At 45.9% G+C, this 22,578-nt stretch overlaps 1 protein-coding gene across 3 annotated transcripts in view; it reads left to right on the forward strand.

Annotated features, from left to right (window-relative positions):
- Nucleotides 1-252: 252 nt before the first annotated feature.
- The window catches only part of SS18 (SS18 subunit of BAF chromatin remodeling complex), a 34,789-nt gene continuing 12,463 nt past the window's right edge, over nucleotides 253-22,578 (forward strand). For all 3 annotated transcript variants that reach the window (XM_084888262.1, XM_084888263.1, XM_084888264.1), the window contains exons 1-5: nucleotides 253-386; nucleotides 2,884-2,960; nucleotides 5,381-5,465; nucleotides 16,600-16,753; nucleotides 20,624-20,845. In XM_084888262.1, coding sequence (XP_084744388.1) covers nucleotides 318-386; nucleotides 2,884-2,960; nucleotides 5,381-5,465; nucleotides 16,600-16,753; nucleotides 20,624-20,845 — 607 coding nt within the window. In that variant the 5' untranslated portion in view covers nucleotides 253-317. The remainder of the gene's footprint in view (nucleotides 387-2,883; nucleotides 2,961-5,380; nucleotides 5,466-16,599; nucleotides 16,754-20,623; nucleotides 20,846-22,578) is intronic.

Below are 22,578 nucleotides of genomic sequence, written 5' to 3' on the forward strand. Positions count from 1 at the left end.
CGGGCCCGTTTCCTGGAGGCGGGGGGGAAGGGGCGGGGCGGGCGGCGGGCCAAACCACTTGGGCCGCGGGGCGGGGGGGGCGTGGGAGCCGCGGCCGGGGGGCGGCAGGCGGGCCGGGCGGGGGCGGGCCGCGGGGCTCGGGGCGGCCGGACGCGGGCCCGGGAGGCCGCCTGCGGGCTGGGCCTGCGGGGCGGAGCCGGGGTGGCGCCCGCGGCCTCGCGCCCCGCGCCAGCGCCCCCCGCGCGGTGGTTGGGCCCGGAGGCCGCCCCGCCGCCGCTGGGGCCGCCGGGCGGGAGGGCGGGAGGAGCGGCGGCAGCATGTCGGTGGCGTTCGCGGCGCCGCGGCAGCGCGGCAAGGGCGAGATCACGCCCGCCGCCATCCAGAAGGTGCGGCCGCCTCCGGGGCCGGGCGGCGGGGGCCGGGGCGGCGGCGGCGGCGGGGCGGTCCTCCGGGACCTGGCGGCGGGCCCCCCTCGGGGCCGGAGCCCAGGGCCGGCCCTCGGCGGGTGGCGGGGCGGCCGGGGCGGGCGGCGCGCGGGGCCGGGCGGTCGTCCCGAGTTACTCGGAGTCGCCCCGCCCCTCGCGCCGCGGCCGCTCCGCGCTCCGGCCGAGGTCGCGGGAGGCCGGGAGGCCGCGCTGCGCCCGGCGGAGCTGGGAGCCCCAGGAGTTGGGGGACACCGCGGGAGAGCTTGGGGGCGCCCAGGAGGACGCGAGGACGCGCTGGCGTCCCAGCGGAGTGAGGGGCGGTGCGGGAGTCCCCTCCCATTCCGGTTCCCCCGCGCCCCGGGGAGCTGGGCCTGCCCGGCGCTGACAGCGGGGTGTGGGGAGGACCTGGGGGCGCTGGGGGCGGGGTCGCCCCCTCACTGGGAGCTGAGTCCCCGGGGCAGCCCCTGCCCTCGGCCTGCCCGGCCCCGCGGAAAGCCCCCGGCTGAGCTCAGCCCCTCAGACACCGCTCTGCCCGGAGCAGGGTGAGTGAACAGTCAGCTTCCTCACTGAGGGCGCCATCCCGCGCCAGATAGATGTACGAAACTTTTCTTATTGAGTTTACTGGGCGACATTGTTAATAAGATGACACCGATTTCGAGAGGACAGTCTGTACTCATGGCCGGTATGTGGATTGTGTGCCCACCGCCCAAAAGCAAGGCTCCTGGAGTCACCCCTTTTCCTCCTCCCCATCTCCCTCTACGATCCCCACCCCTCTTCCTCTCCTGTTGTCTGCAGTTTGTGCTTAATCCCTTCCCCTTTTCCTCCAAGCCCCTCAGCCTCCCTCTGACAGCTGTCAGTCTGCCGGCGGCTTCTGTTTACTCCAGGTTCCGTGTAGTTTTCCTAACTGTTGCTTTAATTCACGAACTGCGGGCTTGGCGGTGTCTAAACAGGCAGGGTTTTCACAGAGTGAACGGGCTAAGTGTGCACCCTGGCCTACAGCTCTGAGGACACACACACACACACACACACACACAGCATATTTGGGCGCGGGTGAGAATATTTTTGGACTGTAGCAAAGTTCTGAGTATGTCTCTTTTTCCTACAGTTATTCTTACATACTAATACATCTTCAGGTATTCCTCTTGGGTGATTAATTTAGGAGATGCTGGTCAATTGGTTTTCATCCTCCGATGAGAAGGAGAAAGGGATTCCAAATTAAGTGCTCCATTTTGTAGTGTGAAAGATTGATTTTAAATATGAGACATATTCCAACGAAGTTCGTTAGGTTGAGGAATCTGCTGAGAAGATACGTTGTGAGGTTGTTGGTTGGACTAATGCATTTTAAGGATTTGCTTTTCGGCATTCAATGGTTCTATTTAAGAAATATCCACTTTTTAGAGAGGAATGTTAATATGTATATTTTTTCCAGCAAGTGCAGATTATGATTCACATCCGGAAAGAAAAGTCACAGTTAATGTTAAATGGGTCTTGGTTTTTCATAGAAACAGTTGCACTCACTAAATGATGGCATTTTCTACTTGGCGCTTTGGTGGAAGATGGGGCGGGTACCGGAGAATCAGTCACTCCTGCCTTCCCATCTCACAGATAAGCCTGAGCCCTGACTTCCCAGTGCTTGCACAGAATGGCCTCACGTTGTTTTAAGATGATAGGATGGACGAAACTGGTTTGGCTCAGTGGATAGAGCGTTGGCCTGCAGACTAAAAGGTCCCGGGTTCTATTCCAGTCAAGGGCATGTACGTTGGTTGCGGGCACATCCCCAGTAGGTGTGCAAGAGGTAGCTGGTCGATGATTCTCTCTCATCCATGTTTCTCTCTATCCCTCTCTCTTCCTCTCTGTAAAAAAATAAATAAATAAAAATATTAAAAATATTTTTAAAAAAGATGATAGGATGATGTAAATGCATACACTTTTGTTCTTAAGCTTCTGGGACGATCTCAGAGTGAGGTAAGCTCAGAGAGTCAGCCATGCACGTTACGCAGACGCAGGAATCGTGTTTGACTCCATATTTGGAGAACCACAGAGCCGTGCTGTGTGAAGCTGAGAAGCCAGCCAGCTCCCCCGGCCCCCTGGGCTGCATTGCTCCTGTGTGGGCTTCATTCTGGATAAGGGGAATTTTTACTAAAAAGCTTATGAGTGATACGGAGCCAACTTGGACTCAGTTTGTCGTCTTACCAGGCTGAAGCCTCAATGACATTTAGCAGAGGTGGGTAAGTATTCCCTTCGAGCTGCCGGTAACGACTCAGAGGGAGAAGAACTGGAATAGAGTTACTGAGAATGGTTGGTGAAACGGGACATTATGCCCAAGGTGTGAAATAGGTTTAAAAGCTGAGTGGGTTCAGCTCCTGTGTAGTTAAACATTTCTAGAAATCTGAAGGATTTTACCATTTTTTACTTGATATACGAGATTTTCAATAAACTTTTTCTAATTTTATTTCAGATGTTGGATGAAAATAACCATCTGATTCAGTGTATAATGGACTATCAGAATAAAGGGAAGACCTCGGAGTGTTCTCAGTAAGATTGATTTGATATTTTGAAAAGTTTTTATTTTTCTGTGTTGGTTTACTTTTTAGCTTTATTGAGATCTAATTCACGTACCATACAATTCACCCATTTTAAAGTGTACAATTCAAGGTTTTTAGAATACTCATAGAGTTGTACTGTCGAACATTTTCATTATCCCCAAAAGAACGCTTGTACCCATGAGCAGTCACTCCTGGTTTCCAGCCCCCAGTTTCTTACCCCCTGACAACCACTAGCCGTTCTGTCTGCCGATCTGCCCAGGGTGGCTGTTACATTTAAATGGATTCACGTAACATGGGGTATTTTGTGACTGACTTCTTTCACTTAGCACGTTTTCCAGGTTCATCCATGTTGAAGTATGAATCAGTACTTCCTTTTCATCGCTAACAATGTCCTGTTGTCAAGAGCTATGCCACAGTTATCCACCAGTGATAGACATTGGGTTGTTTCCTTGGCTATTCGGAGTGATACTACTATGGACATTAGTGTACCCAGTTTTGTGTGACTCTCCTCAATTTGTCCATGAGGAAAATATGTTCTCTGGAATGGAGTGGGTATTAATTTTTCACTCGCTTCTTATCCTGCATAACGTAAGGACTTCACATTTGTGTGTGGTCTGATTTGTGGAAAAGGTAGGCCTTCACATACGTAGGACCTTTAGTTCTATCCGTATATGTGACGGAGGAAGCACGGGTCAGGTGTAATAGTAGAGAATTGGTCAGCACTATAAGAACCCAGTTGGAGGTGTTATGTTGGAAGTAAAGAGTCTCCCTTAGGAGACTGCTGGAGTGGAACAAGCTGAATGTTTTATCAGAAGTCTAGAACAACACCATCCGGTAGACATGCTTGTGAGCCACATATGTACTTTTACCTTTGCTGGTAGACACTTAAACAAGAAGAAACAGGAGAAATTAACTTAAATAAAACATTTTATTTAACTCCTTATTTTAAAAATAATGTCACTTCAATATATAATCAATATAAAAACATTAATGAGCTGAAACCGGTTTGGCTCAGTGGATAGACTAAAAGGTCCCAGGTTCGATTCTGGTCAAGGGCACGTACCTTGTTTGCAGGCACATCCCCAGTAAGCGGTGTGCAGGAAGCAACTGATCAATGTTTCCAATGTTTCTGTCTCCCTCTCTGTAAAAAAATCAATAAAATATATTAAAAAAAAAAACATTAATGAGATAGTTTACATTGTTTTTTTTTTTTTTTAATATATATTTTATTTCAGAGAGAAAGGGAGAGGGAGAGAGATAGAAACATCAATGATGAGAGAGAACCAATGATTGGCTGCCTCTTGCATGATCCATACTGGGGATCGAACCTGCAACCTGGGCATGTGCCCTTGACCAGAATCAGTCCACAGGCCGATGCTCCATGCACTGAGCCAAACTGACTAGGGCTAGTTTACATTCTTTTGCTTCATATTAAGTCTTTGAAATCTGTTGTGCATTTATTCTAATAACTAGAGGCCTGGTGCCCAAAATTCATGCATGGATGGGGGGAAGGTGGGGTGGGGTGGGTGTCCTTAGCCTAGCCTGCACCCTCTCCAATCTGCGACCCCTTGGGGGATGTCCAACTGTCGGACATCCTTCTCACAATCCAGGACTGCTGGTTCTTAACCACTCACCTGCTTCCCTGATTGCCCCTAACCGCTTCTGCCTGCCAGCCTGATCACCCCCTAACCACTCCTGCCGGACATCTTGTGGTGGCTATCTTTGACCACACTGGGTGGCCATCTTGTGTGAGAGTGTGATGGTCAATTGCTTAATGCCTATTTATTATATAGGATAACAATATTTTGGACCAATCACATTCCAGTGTGTACCTGGAAACGCCTATTTGTGGTGAGGTGGAGAGGTGGGTAGTAACCAGCTGGCCAATCCTGTCAGCCACTGCTGCGAGGGAGAAGGAAGATGGTCCCACCTGCACGTTTGCAGAGCATGCTGGCTCTTCGCGGGGTTGAGGTTTTGACGACGTGACAGTGGCCCAGGGCCGGAATAAGCACACACTTCCGCGCCCTCTGCATTGCAGACCTCTCCGGAAAGCGTGTGCCCCGCTAGGGAATGGTCAGCCGTGTGGTTCCCTTTAGGCCCCTCCCTGCACCTGTCCTCCTCGGTAAAGGGCGAAAAGAACTTTGCTTGTAGTGCTGTTTGAGGATTGAATGAGATGGGGAAGCATATAAACTCCCTGTAACAACATTGAGCCCAGAGACCCTCTGCATTTCTCATCCTCTGTAAAGGTAGGTAGTGGAATTATTGTGCAGAGGAACTAGGAAACAATGAAATGCTACTGATGTTCAGGTAGTAAAGCTTTCGTTAGCCTTGAGAAATGATTATGATGCTGTTTGTATTTAAGCACGTAGGAAGAATTATTTCCTACTGATACTTGTTTTATTTTAATAGGTACCAACAGATGCTGCACACGAACTTGGTCTACCTGGCTACGATAGCAGACTCGAACCAAAACATGCAGTCTCTGCTGCCAGCAGTGAGTACCTCCAGGCAGGGCACGGGGTCTGTGCAGGCCTACGTGTGTGTCAGTTTTGTTTAGTGATTTTTGAGGTTTGTTTAAATCCGGTCCCTGCCCCTCAGAACATGAAACTGTTTAGCTAGCACAGTGGTCGGCAAACTCATGAGCCAACAGAGCCAAATATCAACAGCACAACGATTGACATTTCTTTGGAGAGCCACATTTTTTAAACTTGAACTTCTAACACCACTTCTTCAACATAGACTCACTCAGGCCATGGTATTGTCTGGAAGAGCCACACTCAAGGGGCCAAAGAGTTTCATGTGACTCTTGAGCCGTAGTTTGCCCACCATTGACCTAGGGTTGAATGTTTTGCCTTCGTATTTGATTTAATTCACCTAGAATTGATCCTTCCCTGAGGAAGTCCTATTCATCCACCCATTCACCCATTCACCAGTCCATCTACCTATTTTGTTATTTATTTTAATAGGTAATTGCACAACTAATTTATGAATAAATCTGTAGCAAATCCCAGATATCTTATAAGTTTACTTATTAATACTTCAGTAAGCCTCTTTATCAGATAAGACTATTACCCCACTCAACAAGAGTAACTGACGTTTCTTACTGCCTTGTAATACCCAGACTGTCCACGATTTTCACCAGCTGTTTAGAAAATCCACCGATGTCTCATAATTGTTGGCCACAGAACCCAAACAAAGCCCACACGTGGCATTGAGTGCTGTGTCTTAGGTCTCCCTCCATCGGTTCAGGGGTCTTCTAGTCGCCACGTATTTGGAGAACAGATGGGGCCATGCATTTGTAGAATCCTCACATCTGGACTCGGCCGAGTCTGCCTTCCTGGCCTGTAACAGGCTGTGTCCGTCGCCTCTTCTTTCCTAGAGGCTAATAGAGCTGCGTGAGAGGTGGGGTCGGCGCTGTGGTCCGTTGGTGCTGTGGACTGCCTGCCTCAGGAGGACGTGTTGGCTGGCTGTTCCGTTTTTGGCGATGGGAAGTCTAAACTTAGAGTTCTGTGTTTTTCATGTGTTTAAATCTGTGGCAGGCCTTCTCTGGGCCTCGGGGGTGGCGTCTGTGGTGCTGGGAGCCCTCCGGTGGCTCCTGTGTCCGCCTGCGGCGATTGCAGGACCTTGTGGCCACTCCGCTTTGAGGATTTGAGGGCGATCAGATGGATCATGTTTGTCCCAGAACTGTCCTGCCCTCCGTTTTCCGAGCCTTCCTTTTCCAGTGGGAATTGACACTAGAGACCACGATTTGAATGTTTGGGGCATTCATCGTTACTGCGGTTTCATTGTCTCTTAGGTGTTTTCAGTGGACAGAACCAGGGAACACATTGTTTTAGAAAAAAATAAAGTATTGGATTAGTGATATTTCCCCTTCGGGGAAGGTTTTTTACTTAGTATCTCTTCTGTCTTACTCTAAAAATCTCGGTACCTATGACATTACTGTAGTTGTTTATTTGCTATATACCACTACCAGTAAAATAGGATTTTATTTATTTATTTATTTATTTTAAAGAGTTTAAAATTTTTATTATTATTTTTTAATATATTTTATTGATTTTTTACAGAGAGGAAGGGAGAGAGACATCGATGAGAGAGAAACATCGACCAGCTGCCTCCTGCACATCCCCCACTGGGGATGTGCCTGCAACCAATGTACATGCCCTTGACTGGAATCGAACCTGGGACCTTTCAGTCCACAGACTGACGCTCTATCCACTGAGCCACACCGGCTTTGGCTAAAATATGATTTTAATAGAACACTACCAGGTTTACCACTAGCAATAAGATGCTTCTCTTAAGATGTAGCCTACTCAGGATGTATAATTAGTAAATTTTGTTTTGAATCTGAAATAAGTCTTTGTGTGACGATTGACGTGAATTTGGTTACCAGCTGAGTAGAATTTATTTTTGTGAATAATTGAGTGAGGAATAGGTTCTATTTTACTTGTTTCCACATGCAAGTTCTCTGTCCCAGCATTCTCTCCTGGACACCAGAGCGTCCTGCCTTTGTTTGTCATGCCATCTAGATCGTGACTACCAGGCGGCCACATACATCTGTCGGATCTCTCTCTCCTGCTTCTTGGTCTGTTTTTGTAAATTCCACAGTCTCGCCACACTTGGCATAGTCTCGGAAGTCTGAATGTGTTAGAGAAGTTTACTAACTCCTCGTTTTTCTCAGAATAACTTGACTATCAGTGCTTTGCGCTTCCACGTACACTTAAATCTCAGCGTGTCAGCATACTCCTCAGATGACCTTGGCGTTCCCTTGCCTCTCAGTCAGGAGGGGGGAATTGACACTTTACAATAGCGAGTCTTTCAAATCATGAGGATGGTCTATATTTTCATTTATTTAGTGCTTTAGTATCCAATGAGGTTTTATGATTTTCCTGCAGAGGATTTGCGCATCTTTCTCAGGTGCTTCATGGTTTTTTCCAGGCAAGTAGAGTCTTCGCGCTTTAAGTTTTATTTCCTCTGATTGCTGTCTACATGGAAATGCAGTTGAATTTCACAGTCTTGTTCAATCCTTTCTAATAATTGTTCTGTCGATACTTTTAGTTTTCTATATTCACCACCATATTATTTATGAATAATTGGTTTTGCTTCTTTCTTCTAATTCTTACACCTTTTATTTCTCTCTCTCTCTCCTTACTTCCCTGGCTAGGACCTCCGTACCTTCTGAGTAGTCTGGTGAGAGAGGACATCCTGTCTGTGGCTGACCACAAGGGAAGCTTTCCCTGTCTGACAGGAAGTGCGGTGCTTGCTGTAGTGCTCCCAGATAATGTTTCCTCATCTAAGGAACCATTCCCCTTTGGTTTCTGTTGTGTTCAGAGTTAATATCTTGAATGAATGTTAAATTTTGTTTGAATACTTTCTATTGCATCTAAGGAGATCACAAGTTTTTCTTAATCTGTTAATGTGGTGAACCACATTAATTTACGTTATAATGGTCAGTCAATCTTGATTTCTTGTAATTAACATACTTTTTCTCTGGTCTTGGTCTTAAAAAATTGTATCATTCAGTTAGTTAACATTTCGATCTTGATTTTTATGTCTTTGTTCATGAGTGCAATTGGTGCTTAATTTTTTTTCTTGAAAAGCGTTGTCTGGCCTTTATTGTGACTGTGCTGGCTTCATAAACTGAGTGGAGTATTTCCCTCATTTTCTTAGTCTGGAGTGATTTCATAATGGAGCTGCGGGTTCTCAGGAGTCTGCAGTTCCGTAGCGGAGCCTCCTGGGCGACAAGACTGTACTTCATTTCCGTCGTTGTCATGGGGTCATTGGTGTAGCCTGTGTTCATAAATTGCCTATTTTTATAAATTGTGCTTTTGAACATTTTATCTAACTTTTCAAATTTGTTGGCATAAAGTTTACGAAGTAATGTGATTATTTAATATTCTCAGAATATATAGCGATTTTTTGTTTTAACATACTTTATTTGTATGTTTTCTTTTAAAGTATATTTTTTATCCCTTTTTCCTGGTGTTTATCACATTTTTTTAAAGTCTTTTTAGAGAATCTTTTCGGTTTTAATATTTCTCTGTTGCAGCATTTCTCAGAACTTTTTGTTTTCAGAACCCCTTTACATTTAAAAATTATTGAGGATAGCCGAAACCGGAGCGTCGGCCTGAGAACTGAAAGGTCCCAGGTTCGATTCCGGTCAAGGGCATGTACCTTGGTTGTGGGCACATCCCCAGTAGGGGGTGTGCAAGAGGCAGCAGGTCAATGTTTCTCTCTCATCGATGTTTCTAACTCTCTATCCTTCTCTCTTCCTCTCTGTAAAAAATCAATAAAGATATATTTTAAAATTATTGAGGAGCTTTATGTAGACTAAATAGATATATTGAGATATTTGTTGAAAAGGTATTTATTCACTTAAAATGAACAATAAAAAATGAACAATAAACTTACTGCATGTTAATATAAAATTCTTTAAAGGAAAAATTAACTATATCTTGTGAATAAATGTAGTGAAATATGAATGACATTATTTATAGTAAGCTTGCAGATTTCCTTTAAATGCTTGGCTAAATAGAAAACAGCTGTACTGGCTGCTCCTCTGGGTTTAATCTAGGTTAACACACTTCAGTTGCGGTAGAGTAAGATCTGGGCTGGCCCAGATGGAGGTAGGAAAGGGAAGAATGTTTTACTAACCTTTTCAGATTGTTGTGAATCATCTGATAGCATAGCAGATCCCAACAGAGGTGTTTTTTAAGGTTATTGAAGTATGAAATCTGAAATCATGTTCTTACTGATACTTTAAAGTTCATTGGTCCTTCTTGCATTTTGGATGGGTCTTGTACTCACGCGTGATTTTGTAACATCATGCTTTGGTCATTCAGAAAATGTAAGTTCACTGAGTATGCACTTCTTCTAAACATTGACATATTTTATTCTATGATACCCAAAACCACGTTTGGTAAATCACTGAGTTACCACCGTCTCATCAGCGAAGTCTCTAGTGTTAGGATACTTGAAACTCAAGAGAGTAGTTAGTGAGTTTGCCAAATTCCCAGTTCTTGCTTGAAAAGTCAAGTCTGATCATTGGCTGCAGATGCTATAAAGGTGCTGATCCGTGAAAACGACCTAGGTCAGTGCTCGGCAAACTGCAGCTCTTTGGCCCCTTGAGTGTGGCTCTTTCACAAAGTACCACGTGTGGGCACCCACGTACAGTGCGATTGGAACTTCATGGCCTATGCGCAGAATTTGGTTTTCGGCTCTCAAAAGAAATTTCAATCATCATACTGTGGATATTTGGCTCTGTTGGTTAATGAGTTTGCCGACCACGGACCTAGGTCAGCAGGCAGCGGTGCAGTGTGCTCTCACTCCACTCTGATGTGCAACATTGGTTGTTACTGTCTCATCGTCACACAGAATGTTTGATTGACATGGAGCACTTAATAAATGAGTAATTTTACTGCTTCTTCAAGGATATTTTTAAGTAGAAATGACCTCTTCTCTTAACTGCTGCCTGTGGCCGTCAGTAATAAGTGATTTCCAGTCACTGAATACGTACAGAGGATCAGTTTTGAAACTTGACTGATGATGCCGCTCGCTGAGATTGAGTGTATAAACATGACTCTTAATTGTGAAACAGGCTCAGAGTTGATTGGGATTGCTAATCTGGCTTTCACTTAATTCATTACAAGTTTTTAAAAATCCCTAATTTAACCAGATATACATACTTATTAAAATTAAAATTCATTTAAGATAGTTTTGTTCAGTAGATGTTCTATACAACAAATTAAAGCCTGTACTATTAATAAAAGCTATTTATAGTAAACTTTATATTTTATTTTCTGAATTGCATTTGTTTGCGATGCTGCCTATGCTTGACGTTCCTTTTTTTTTTTAAATTTTATTTTATTGTTTAAAGTATTACACATGTACATATATCTCCTTTTTCCCCCCATTGACCTTCCCCCAGCCTCCACACCCCTGTCACATGCCCTCACCCCACCCCCAGTGTCTGCCCATGGGTCGTGCCCATGGCGCACACACACACACACACACACACACACCCACCCACCCACCCCTCGGTTGAGCTCCCTTGACGTCCCGAGCTCCGTGGGGAGCCCCCGGCTGCCTGCTGCACAGGCCTCAGCGGAAACGCGCTGGTGGGTCTTCAGGGCCGGGACCGAGCTGTGGGGCAGGTGCTTCGGGGCTGCAGTTCGGTGCTTGGAGCTCCCGCTCACAGGTGAGGCCCGGTGCAGGGAGGGCGGAGCTTCTGTGGCCCACCTCCAGGATGAGCAGGATGTATTGCATTCATTGTTCTTTTTCATTTAAATTTTAATTAACTTTTAGCATACGTGATATTTTGATTCGGTTAGAACTTCAAAAGCTATGAAAAGATCTTACAGAATCCTACTGTCTCTATCTTCTACCTGCTTTTTAAGCTTATAAAAGCCACTGTAAACACAGCAGTGGGCAAACGCAGGTTTGTAGTTATGAATGCATGAAACAGCGCTTTCTCATATTGTTACTAATGACTGTTATTTACCATGGAAGCACTTGAAAGCCTGCTTCTGCCCCACCCTGTAGTATAGATTACCACCTCAATTATCTTGAAGTAAGGAAGCTTTGTTAAGAAAAAGGAGAAAACTAAAGAAGGTGCTCATTTGATTCTTTCAAAAATGTAAAATAAAATCTAATATGCCTGTAAGATTTATAAATGAGATTAAAGACAACTCAACTCAAGGTGTATGTAATACATGGTATTTTAGAATACTGTATATGTGAGCACATTTGCAACCCAAAGTGATGCGTTCTGATTGTTGGGGACATCTTCCAGGGCAGGTGAGCTGTGTGTGTGAAGTGAGTTATGGGCACACTTCTCTGATTCAGATAGCACAGGTAGCGTTTGCCAGCCTTGGAGCCTGTCTCGTCTTTTCGCTGTTCTATAGAAAGTCGTGTTAACTATTTGCTGGGCAGTACATAGGAAATTCAGAGGACTGAATAATTGAGTCCAGAGACGTAAGGAGGTCGGATACCTCTTACCATGAGGAATGTAGCTGTTAGTGTGTGTTTGCATGCATGTGTGTGAGTATGATTGTGAACTTGTTCTTGCAGATCTGTATTAGGTAAGTGAGAGCAGCCTGCGTCCCAGGAACCGGAAGATTGCCCCTGTCACTTCTTGAAAACAGCGTATGTAGCTCCTCTCTACAGGAGCAGCTGTCTTGCTGGGTGGCAGGGACAGGACCTGCTGTTGGAATAATGAAGGTTTCCTCTGATTTGCATAGAAGGAGCACAGGAAGGGATTTGTACAAGGCTGTTGATTCAGACATTGTTCATACTCGGAAAACAGACTAGGAGTAAGTTTTGAGGGTGGATTAAAACTGTCACAACTTCCACAGTTGAATTCTATACTTTGAATTTAGTTGAATTTTGTACAGATAAAGAATAATGTCCACAGGAGAACAAAAGGAATCACAAGGAGTGTGACCCTGCTGCCAGAAACTAACCCCCCCCCCACACACACACCCCCTCCACACACACGAATTGTCAGAACTTTCTGGAGGTATGCATATGAAGCTTTTAGCAATGGCTCCCGTTTTCATTTATTTCTGTGTTTTTTTTTTAATGACTACACATTACTTTTGTAATTTAGCCAGACTGGTGTAAATGTTGAAATAATACAAAAATACATTCCTGAGTTCACCATGATAGCTTCCTGTTTATGACTGGATGGTGGTGCTGTGCTATCTTCAGGGAGGCTCAGTGTCTGCCCCCCTAACCCTAACCCTAACCCTAACCCTAACCCTAACCCTAATGCCCCCCGTGTGTGCTGTGGGGTTAGTTGTCTTGTTTTATTTTTTGTATTCTGCAAGTGTAGTCCAGGGATTCTCCTGGTCTGGGAGGAAGGCACTTACTTTTGTTCTATAAGATTATATAGATCTGGAGTGATTGTTTGGTGATTAACATCATCATAGGATTTCAGAGCCCAGGAAGTGTTCTTGAATCTATCACCTGAGGATATGTTTGTTTGTTTTTTTTTTTTTTTAAATATATTTTATTGATTTTGTACAGAGAGGAAGAGAGAGAGATAGAGAGTTAGAAACATCGATGAGAGAGAGTCATCAATCAGCTGCCTCTTGCACACCCCCTACTGGGGATATGCCCGCAACCAAGGTACATGCCCTTGACCGGAATCGAACCCGGGACATTTCAGTCCCCAAGCCGACGCTCTATCCATTGAGCCAAACTGGTTTCGGCTCTGAGGATATGTTTTTACTGATTTTTAGAGAGAGAGAGAGAGGGAGGGAGGGAGGGAGGGAGGAAGAGGGGCGGTGTGAGACAGTCAGACAGACAGACGTGTGTGAGAGAGAAACATGGTTCGGTAGTTTCCCATATACTCCCGACTGGGGGTCAAAGCTGCAATCTGGTGACACGCCTGCCTTGGAATCGAACCCGCCACCTTTATTGGTTTGCGGGACGATGCTCCAGCCCTCTGAGCCACCAGCCAGGGCCAGAGCTGAGGCAGTTCAACGTTCACTTGTTATCGTGGGAGTTTGCTGTTTCATAAAAGAAAGATGCGGTTTAATGGGGAACCTGGGAACGTGGTGTTAGTAGGTGAATCATTTTGGATCCCAATTTCTTAGGAAATTTGGGAAACAGTGCTGTGAAAACACGTGGGCCTGATTATTAGTTAGGACAGTTCAGCTGGTCAGGGTCTTAGGAAGACTGACTCTGTCTGCTGTCTGGGGAGGAGGGGCAAAAAGACAGGACGCGGATGTGCTGATTCACTGCGGAGGTGAGGTGGTAGGTTGAACGCCGCAATAAATCCCAGGCTGCCCAGGGTGCCCCGGACATTGCTGTGGGGCCGAGTGAGAAATCCGGAGATCTTCCTGACCGTTTCACGTGTGCACAGAGCTCATTTCTGGGAGACGGACCTTGGACTAGCAAGTAAGGCAGATAGGCTAGTAACGCTGTGAGCGTTGGCAGCTGTGGGCTGACTAACAGGGCTTCCATCTGTGTAAAGTGCGAACCCTCTCCTGTGCTGAGGTTCTTTTGTCTGTGTGTCCTCTTGGTGCCTCCTTGTGGGGAACTTTATGAATGACACCTATATTAAAGAGAGTTCTACAGCTAGTGATCATTGAACTAAAAGTTGTATTTTGCAGTGTGATATTTTATGTTTTAAAAAAGCATTTAAAATAATTTTATTGTGAGGAGAATTTTTAGTTTTGTGGTAAGTCATTTAAATGCGTTTTTTTCACTTATTTACTAAATATTCGGTATCAGCTCTGGGCCAGGAGGAGTAGTTAGGTATTTGTGAAACATGAGTGAACAAGCTCCCGTGGTTGTGTAAGCCAACAAGCCCTGCAGCACGGGAGGTGGGGATTCTGTTTGCTATTTTCCTCCGAGAGTTAAGTTTTACTTCGGTAGGCGAAGCACTAGGGATCCCCGGAGCCTTTTGAGGGTTCACTGTAAAACGTTTTAGGGTTGAGCTATGTCAGTTTTGACCTTCATCTGTGGGAAGGCTGTTTGGACATCTCAGGAGAGCATGCGTTGTTCATGGAGGCCCTTCTACCTGGGTGGGGCCTACACCGCAGTCTCTGCCCCTCATCCTGGCAGAAGCTAACCCCGCCCCCCGCCCCCCTCCCCTTTTTAGTCTCTGGCTCTCTGGTCCCCAGACTGTCTTCCACTCAGTGCCGGGAGCCTGCCACTTGCCACGGGGCCTCCATACTTTCCCATCACACAGCCGGACTGGGAGAGCCGGGCCGGGAGAGCCGGGGGCCGGGAGAGCTGGGGCCGGGAGAGCTGGGGGCCGGGAGAGCTGGGGGCCGGGAGAGCCGGGGGCCGGGAGAGCTGGGGCCGGGAGAGCCGGGGGCCGGGAGAGCCGGGGGCCGGGAGAGCCGGGGGCCGGGAGAGCCGGGGGCCGGGAGAGCCGGGGCCGGGAGAGCTGGGGGCCGGGAGAGCTGGGGGCCGGGAGAGCTGGGGGCCGGGAGAGCTGGGGGCCGGGAGAGCTGGGGGCCGGGAGAGCCGGGGCGGGAGAGCCGGGGCCGGGAGAGCTGGGATCCTAAGCTGAACTGGGCTTCCCTTTCCAGTCAGTCTAGAATCTAGACTCTAGTCTAGATAATCCTATTATCTAGGCCACATGTGTCAAACACAAGGCCCGCGGGCCAAATCCAGCCCGCCAGGCCTTGCAATGTGGCCCGCACCGCGCTGTCATCACTGCACTCTGCTGTCAGTTTATGACATTGTCAGTTTATGACTGTTCAGTAAACCATTCGGCCCGTGATTTAGGCTGGATTTTAGATTTTGGCCCCTTCTCTGATTGAGTTCGACACCCCTAATCTAGGCAGAGGGTTAGATGGAAGCCCTCTTACTATGACAGGAACTGCAATACTTATGTTTTATGACTCGAATCACAGGAAAGTGAAAATTGACACCTATTGAGAGGGAGAACATGAATTTTCAATAGGAAATTTGGACATGACAATAGGAGGAAGGATTTTTATTCTCAAGTGAGGGTCCAGGTCAGCCATGTTTGAAGGCTGATAAAGGATGCTTTAAAATGAAGAGTATGTGACACTGAGTTGATATTTGGTAACCTTTTTGAAAATTGAGCAAGATCAGTAGGTGCTGAAGCATTTAAGGTCAGCATTGAGAGGAAAGACTGATGGAACTGCCTTTTGTGTGGCCGGGTCGTGAAGGGGCCGGGCGGTGAGTGGCCGTTTGGCACATGAGTGAGTGACCGTCACTGAGGTCGGAGGGCTGAGTGCCAGTGCGGTGGGCTGTGTGCGCGGGGTCTGGCTGAGGGGAACTGGAGACCATGGGGTGGCTGGATAGGAAGAGACGAAGGGCATAGAGAAGTAGAGAAGGAAGGCTGCCATCGACCTGGACAAACCCCGCCCTGTCCCCCTGCTCAGAGGGCTGCAGAGACTGACCATTTGCTCCCCATCACAGCGTCCCGAGAAGGCGGCAGGTGGTCTGTCTCCTTCGCCCTTGGCGAACTCTCAAGGTTAGGCGATTCCTCCTGCCATTAGGCCGGCTGCCAGAGGCTCCTTCGGAGGCAGCTGTCTCTCCCCCGCAGGCCGGCAGCCCTGCTCCGATCGGGGAGGGAGGGGCGCAGCGGGCTGGGCTGACGGCTGATCACAGGCTGGGCGTTTAAAGCTGCCCCCAAACCTCTCCCCCTCCAGCACAGGGGGTGTATTACATTTTGGGTCTTCTGGTTCTGTAATAACTTCTTGTTACTGTTTTTTCTTTCCAGGTAAAATTCATCATTAATAGTGAACACATCTAAATACATTTATAATGAAAGGAGACTTAATCTTTAAAACAATTTAAATAACAACAATGGACACATTGGAGGTCCTTACACATAATAAACGGAAATGGTTTTTGGATAGAATGTTAGAATTTTTATTTTCATCCCTGGGATTTTATAAACTAAAATATACCGTTATTGTGTTCCTGTGTTCTGAGGTGGACAGGCGATGTGTTCACGCTAACGATGGTGTGAAGTGTTGCGCGTATGTTAAATATGTTAATAAGCCCATGACAAAACACTCTGAAATAAGTGGAAATGCACTGTTTTTGCCCCAGTTAGTAACACAGGCCGCTGCGGTCCCACGTGCCCTCTCCTGTGTCACGTCTAACAGCTCCTCCTGTTTCCTAAACTGTCTCCGCAGCCGCCCACGCAGAACATGCCTCTGGGCCCCGGAGGGATGAACCCGGGCGGCGCCCCGCCCCCTCCGCGCGCGCACAACATGCCTTCAGATGGGATGGTCGGCGGGGGGCCCCCTGCGCCCCACATGCAGAGCCAGATGAACGGCCAGATGCCGGGTAAGGGTTTCTCCTCCAAGACATTAACACCAGAGTTGCTTAGCAACCGGAACGACATGGGGGCTCCAGGGACCCTAGATTGTTGATGACAAAACTGCTCCGAATGCCCCCGAGTGCAGGCGCTCGGAGTTTGTTAGCTGCCGAGCTACGTGACCTGTATTCAGTGTTCACCAGGCCGCCCGGGGCTCCGGCTGGCACGCAGGCGCCTCTGATGCACAGAGCTGCTAAATTTAGGCCTGGCCCGGGCAGGGGGCTGGCTGGAGGAGCTTCTGGAAGAAAAAGGCATTGTGCGTGGCTGAGGCATCGAGGTCTGTGTAGGAAAAGGCGTCTTAACGCTCGCCTGCGTTTTGTTAGAAACGTGCTGGTCTCAGACCAGCGACCCTGGGCACACGGGGAAGAACAAAGCCGGTGCAGGCCGAGCAGCAGCGCCTCCCTGTGCGGGGGGAGCGGGCTCAGGTGTGCGCGTGATAACATCACACACACACACACACACACACACACACACACACACGGACGTTGATATTAAAGCCAGGTTAAAAGCTGAACAAGAAGGTCAGTTTTCTTACGCCGTGAGCCATCCTTTGCTATTTACTCGTGGTAAGTTCAGAGGCTCTTGGGATATATTTCCGGCCACTGGTGCTTATTTAGTTCCCTGTTGCTGGTTTGAATTTTTCATCTGAGTGGTATCTTTAAACTGTTTTGTTTTATAACAGTCACAACCCATGACCATAGTTTTTGGTGGAGTGTTTTCTACAGTAAATATGAGAATATTTCTACTTTCTAATGACAGAGGTTATTTTCATTCACAAAGGAAAGTGTCATACAAATGTCAATAATGAAAGTAAATTCAAGTAACAGAATACTTTACTTTTAAAATGAATAATCAGCCTCCTTAGGACAGCGTCCTCCGAGCTGGCTGTGTTGGTGGGCAGCTTTGGTGACCAGGGTGAGGGCAGGCGAGGAATGGAAGGGCAGCGAGCGGCAGAGGGGGCAGTCTCGCCCATAGAGGTCGATGGGCCAGGGCAGGTGGCCCGGGCTGCTGCTGTTTCCTGCCACAGCCAGGCCCTCGCAGCGCCAGGGCGGCCGGGGAGGGCAGGAGTGCTCCCCGGGGTGGGGGGCAGGAGGAATGTTTGTGCTGATCCACACTTGTTCATCAGGACCCGTGTGTAAAACGGAGAGGCAGCGAGTTAGAAGTGTTGTGATTTATTTTATTTTTAATTCAGGATACCTTTAATTAGGATTTGACCTAACTTTTCCATATAACAGTCAAGCCTTACACCTGAAGGAGCAGTTGGGTGGCAGGGTGATTGCCGTTAGCATGCGCTCTGGTTTGTGTGCGAGGCACCTGGAGCAGCGGCAGTCTCTAAGCCGGAGGCGTCAGCTGGTTGTGACCCGGCTGGCCAGAATGCTGCAGATCTTCCAAACAGCGGCTGACAGAGAGCTGTGGCCAGTGTGGGAGAGGCTACCAGTCCCATTACCTGTGTTTCTTTATTTAATAAGTTCTTTAGAGCATTTATCCAACTCTTCTGTACACACAAATTCATATCTAGGCTTTTACTATTTTAGTTTCGTTTTCAATATTTTATCTAAGTTGCAGAACTATTTATATGCTGCTTGTTCTTAGTCAAATGACCTCTCAGTCTCAGGTTTCTGTGTTAAAATTTAACTGATTTTTAAAAAAAGAATAGGTAGTCCAGGCCTCTGGTACCCGGATCAGAAGGTACGAGAGGCAGCCTCTGCCTCACCAGACGCTTGGTGCCGGGTCATGGGCGTCTGGTGTCCTTCAGCAGGTGCTCTCTGTGTGAACCTCTCCTTCTTGTTTCAGACATTAGGCGTTTACATGTCACTGTTCCCCTCCTAAAGGTGTGTCAGCGGTCACGAGAACATACAGACCTCTTAGACAGCACTCAGTATATAGAGGTGTCTCCTTTTTGGTGAGCCACTGCATTCCTTTTTTAAGGATGCCTCCAATATGTGAGCCGTTCCCTTCTGGTAGAAATACAGGTTATTCTTTTAGTATTAAAAAATTATACTGCTGCGAATATGTAAAATATAAGAAAATAAGCAAACATACAATTTTGTGTGTGTACACACGTGTACACAAAAGAGCTTGTTTATTTATAAGATAAACTCGAGGCCCAGTGCATGTAATTTGTGCACAGGTAGGGTTCCCTAGTGCAGTGTTTTTCAACCTTTTTTGGGCAAAGGCACACTTGTTTCATGAAAAAAAATCACGAGGCACACCACCATTAGAAAATGTTAAAAAATTTAACTCTGTGCCTATATTGACTATATATAAAGTAATTCTCTTGAATAGGAATTAAATAAACACAAAGAAAGTATTTTATAATTACTTTATTATGAAATATTAAGTAAACAAAATAGTGAAAAATTATAAAATTCTTGTCTTGTCTGCACCTACAGCACACCAGGCAACAGTGTGCCGCGGAACAGCGGTTGAAAAACGCTGCCCTAGTGGCTGCCAGCTGCTGGCGTGGGCCTCCCTTTCCGCGCCGCCCCCTGGTGGTCAGCGCATGTCATAATGAGCAATCAAACTCCTAGAACTGAAATTGCTGAGTTAAAGTTTTCATGCATTTTCATGTATATATTCCCTGAACAATGCATGAAGGAACTTCATAATAGTTGGGTCAAAACTTTTATCTTTGCCAGTCTGAAAGATGGAAGATGGGTTTCATAGTTTTAACTTGCCTTTTTTATATTATAAGCAAAGCAAACAGTCTGCTATGTTTATGGCCTCCGGTTGCTTTTGTGTGAGATGGTCATTCATGTCCTTGGCCCTTTCATTTACTGCTGGTGGTGTGTTACTAGTTTGGTCTGTGATAGGACTTATTAGAACATTTTCCCAGTTTATATTTGTATTATTTAGTAATTTTGGTTTGTATTGGTCTTGTTCAAATTTTTTATTTTCATATAGTCTAATTTATCAATCTGCATGACTGCATTTCCTGGCAAACTTAAGAAGGCCTTTCCATTTAATTATTTTAAAAAATTTTCTTTCTAAAATTTTCTTTTATGGTTTCTTTTCCTTTCTTCTTTTTTAATGTTGAATTTTTTTAGTCATCTGGAATTAGTCTTCATGGAAGTAATGTGGTAGGGCTCAACTTGGTTTTTCCAGGCAGCTACTCAGCTGTCAGAACATCATTTACTGAACCGTCTTTCTTTTGTCCACCGGTACTTACTATCACCGTTACAATTATTTACTGGATTAGTATTTGGGTCCCTTTTTAGACTCTGCTCTGGGTTTATTGATCTTTTAGTTTATTTATTGGCTAATGCTACAAATATTTTTAAAAAATGAAATTTAACTTTAAAAAAATATTTTTATTAGTTTCAGAGAGGGAGGGAGAGGGAGATAGAAACATCAATGATGAAATAGAATCATTGATCGGCTGCCTCCTGCACACCCCCTACTGGGGATCAAGCCCACAACCCGGGCATATGCCCTTGACTAGAATCAAAGCTGGGACCCTTCAGTCTGCAGACCGACGCTATATCCATTGAGCCAAACCTGCTAGGGCGAATGCTACACACTTTTAATTCCACTGGCTTTTTTTTTTTTTTTTTTGTTCTCATAAGATTAGTCCTCTCCGGTTTCTCTTTTTCAGGATGTTTTCGGCTTTTCAAAAGAATTAGTTTCTCAGTCGGTAAAATGGGAATGACAACATTCACTCCACAGTGTCTGCTCTCATGTAAAGCACTTTCCTGGTTTACTATTGATCAAATACTGAAGTCACTGTTTGGTATTGTTACTGTGGTAATGCACCCCCTCCCCTCAAAAAAAACGCTAAGGTCCTTCATGCAAAGCCTGTGTTTAACGTTCGCATTTTGGTTTTGATCGCTTTCTTCAAGGGCCCAACCATATGCCTATGCAGGGGCCGGGGCCCAGCCAGCTCAACCTGACCAACAGCTCCCTCAGCATGCCCGCCAGCAGCCACGGGTCCATGGGCGGCTACAGCCACGCGGTGCCGTCCTCCCAGAGCGTGCCGGTGCAGAGCCAGATGACCATGAGCCAGGGCCAGCCCATGGGGAACTACGGCCCCCGGCCGAGCATGAGCATGCAGCCGAACCAAGGTAACGAGCTGTGTGCGTGCGGCAGAGACTCGGAGGAGAAAGCAGCGCTTTCAGGCTGTTGGCTGATGTAGAACAGTCTAGGTTGGATGTGAGCAGCAATGAAAAGGAATGTTGAGTTTGAAATTAGCTTAAAATACGTTTCTTACATTTAGAAATTAAATTGCTTAATCTTTTTATGTAAGCTTACTTATTTTTATGTCTTTGATAGTTTATTTGAGATTCTGTGTTTTTGGATTTTTTTGTAAGAAAAGTTAATCAATGAATAATTTGAACGCTAATCAACGAAAGCTTTAGAGCTAAAAAATTGAGAAAATAGGATTTTATTGTTGTAAGTACAACCCCTAACAATTCACCTACTCTCTGGTTCATTTTACCTGGTAAGGATATGTTAATTTGTATGGATTTCCCTTGATTTACATGAATGTCTTCTGATGCTGAGCTTCAGCATTTACAGATAATTGTCACATAATTTGTTATTACAGCATCAGTGGAGGTGCCACTCTGTTCTTGTGTTAGATGGCGTGAGGTCTATTAGCGTTTATTATAGGCTCAGAGAATGGGATTGTTACCCTGTTCCTCTTTTAAGTATTCTTGTGCATAATAGCTAGAAACCGGTAAGTGGCGCTCTGTTCTGCTAATTGCCCGTTAAACATTTGGCATGTTGCCAGCCTAAAGCTTTCTCAATTATGAAATGTGGTGAGGTTACGAGCTTAAGATAGATTTAATGTATTTGCAATAAAATTTTCTAGATTTTGATTACGATAAATCACTAAAGTGAATTCAGATAACGGAAGTCAGTGTTAATCTGTTGACAATTCTTTGTGATGAAATAATATATTCTAAATTTTAAATATTAATACAAGATATTTTCTGTAACTTCGATGAGACATACTGAAAACAAAGGGAGACAATAGATAAATTGTCAGTGAAAGTAGCTGCACAAAACTGGTGCCTGCTCTATTTTTCTCTCCCAAGTGCAGTGCCAGGATGGAACATTGCTCCCTTCTCTCAGGTCAGTTAGGTCAGTGGAGATCAGACATCTCTCCGTACAGCTGGCAGCCAGGAGACAGCACGAAGTCGATAGTGATTCTGACAGCAGCTGCGGTAGGTGGACAGCTCCTCAGAAGCCGAGCGTGCACACAGGAAATGGAGGTGGTTGCAGTATAGTTGCTGTGATGTAAGATTTGAAGAAGAAAATAATGGGTGTAGGAGAATAGTTATTGTTTTTGGAGAAAGGTGTGGTATTCATAAGAATTGTTCATTTCAAACTAAGGACCAACTATTCTTTTTTAAAAAAGTCATCTTTTGTACTAATGTGTAGTTTTTTCTTTTACTATAATTGTTACATTATTTTTTTGTTTTGTTCCCATAAATGACGAATTTTGTAATAGAAAGAAGACTTCAGAAAATGATTATCTAGGGATTTGATTTAAAGAAATATAAGTTACTTTTCAAAAGAGAGATTAGGATGGAAATAAGTGAAGAAATTTTCAATATATTAAAAAATCTCTTCAGTGAAAATAGAATACTTTCAGTTAAGTTTTGATACTTTAGAATCAAAGAAAATTATCCTATATAATAAAGAGGTAATATGCAAATTAATGCTCACACCCTTACAAGATGGCTGCCTACAACCAGGCCAGTGAGGTGAGTTAGTGAGGGACGACCAAACAACTGAGCAGCAGGCTGTGTGGGGCGACCAGGCCGGCAGGGGTCCGTGAGGGGCAACCAGG

Source organism: Pipistrellus hanaki, assembly GCF_964339955.1.
Source record: "Pipistrellus hanaki genome assembly, chromosome: 6".
In the NCBI taxonomy this organism is placed as follows: Eukaryota; Metazoa; Chordata; class Mammalia; order Chiroptera; family Vespertilionidae; genus Pipistrellus; species Pipistrellus hanaki.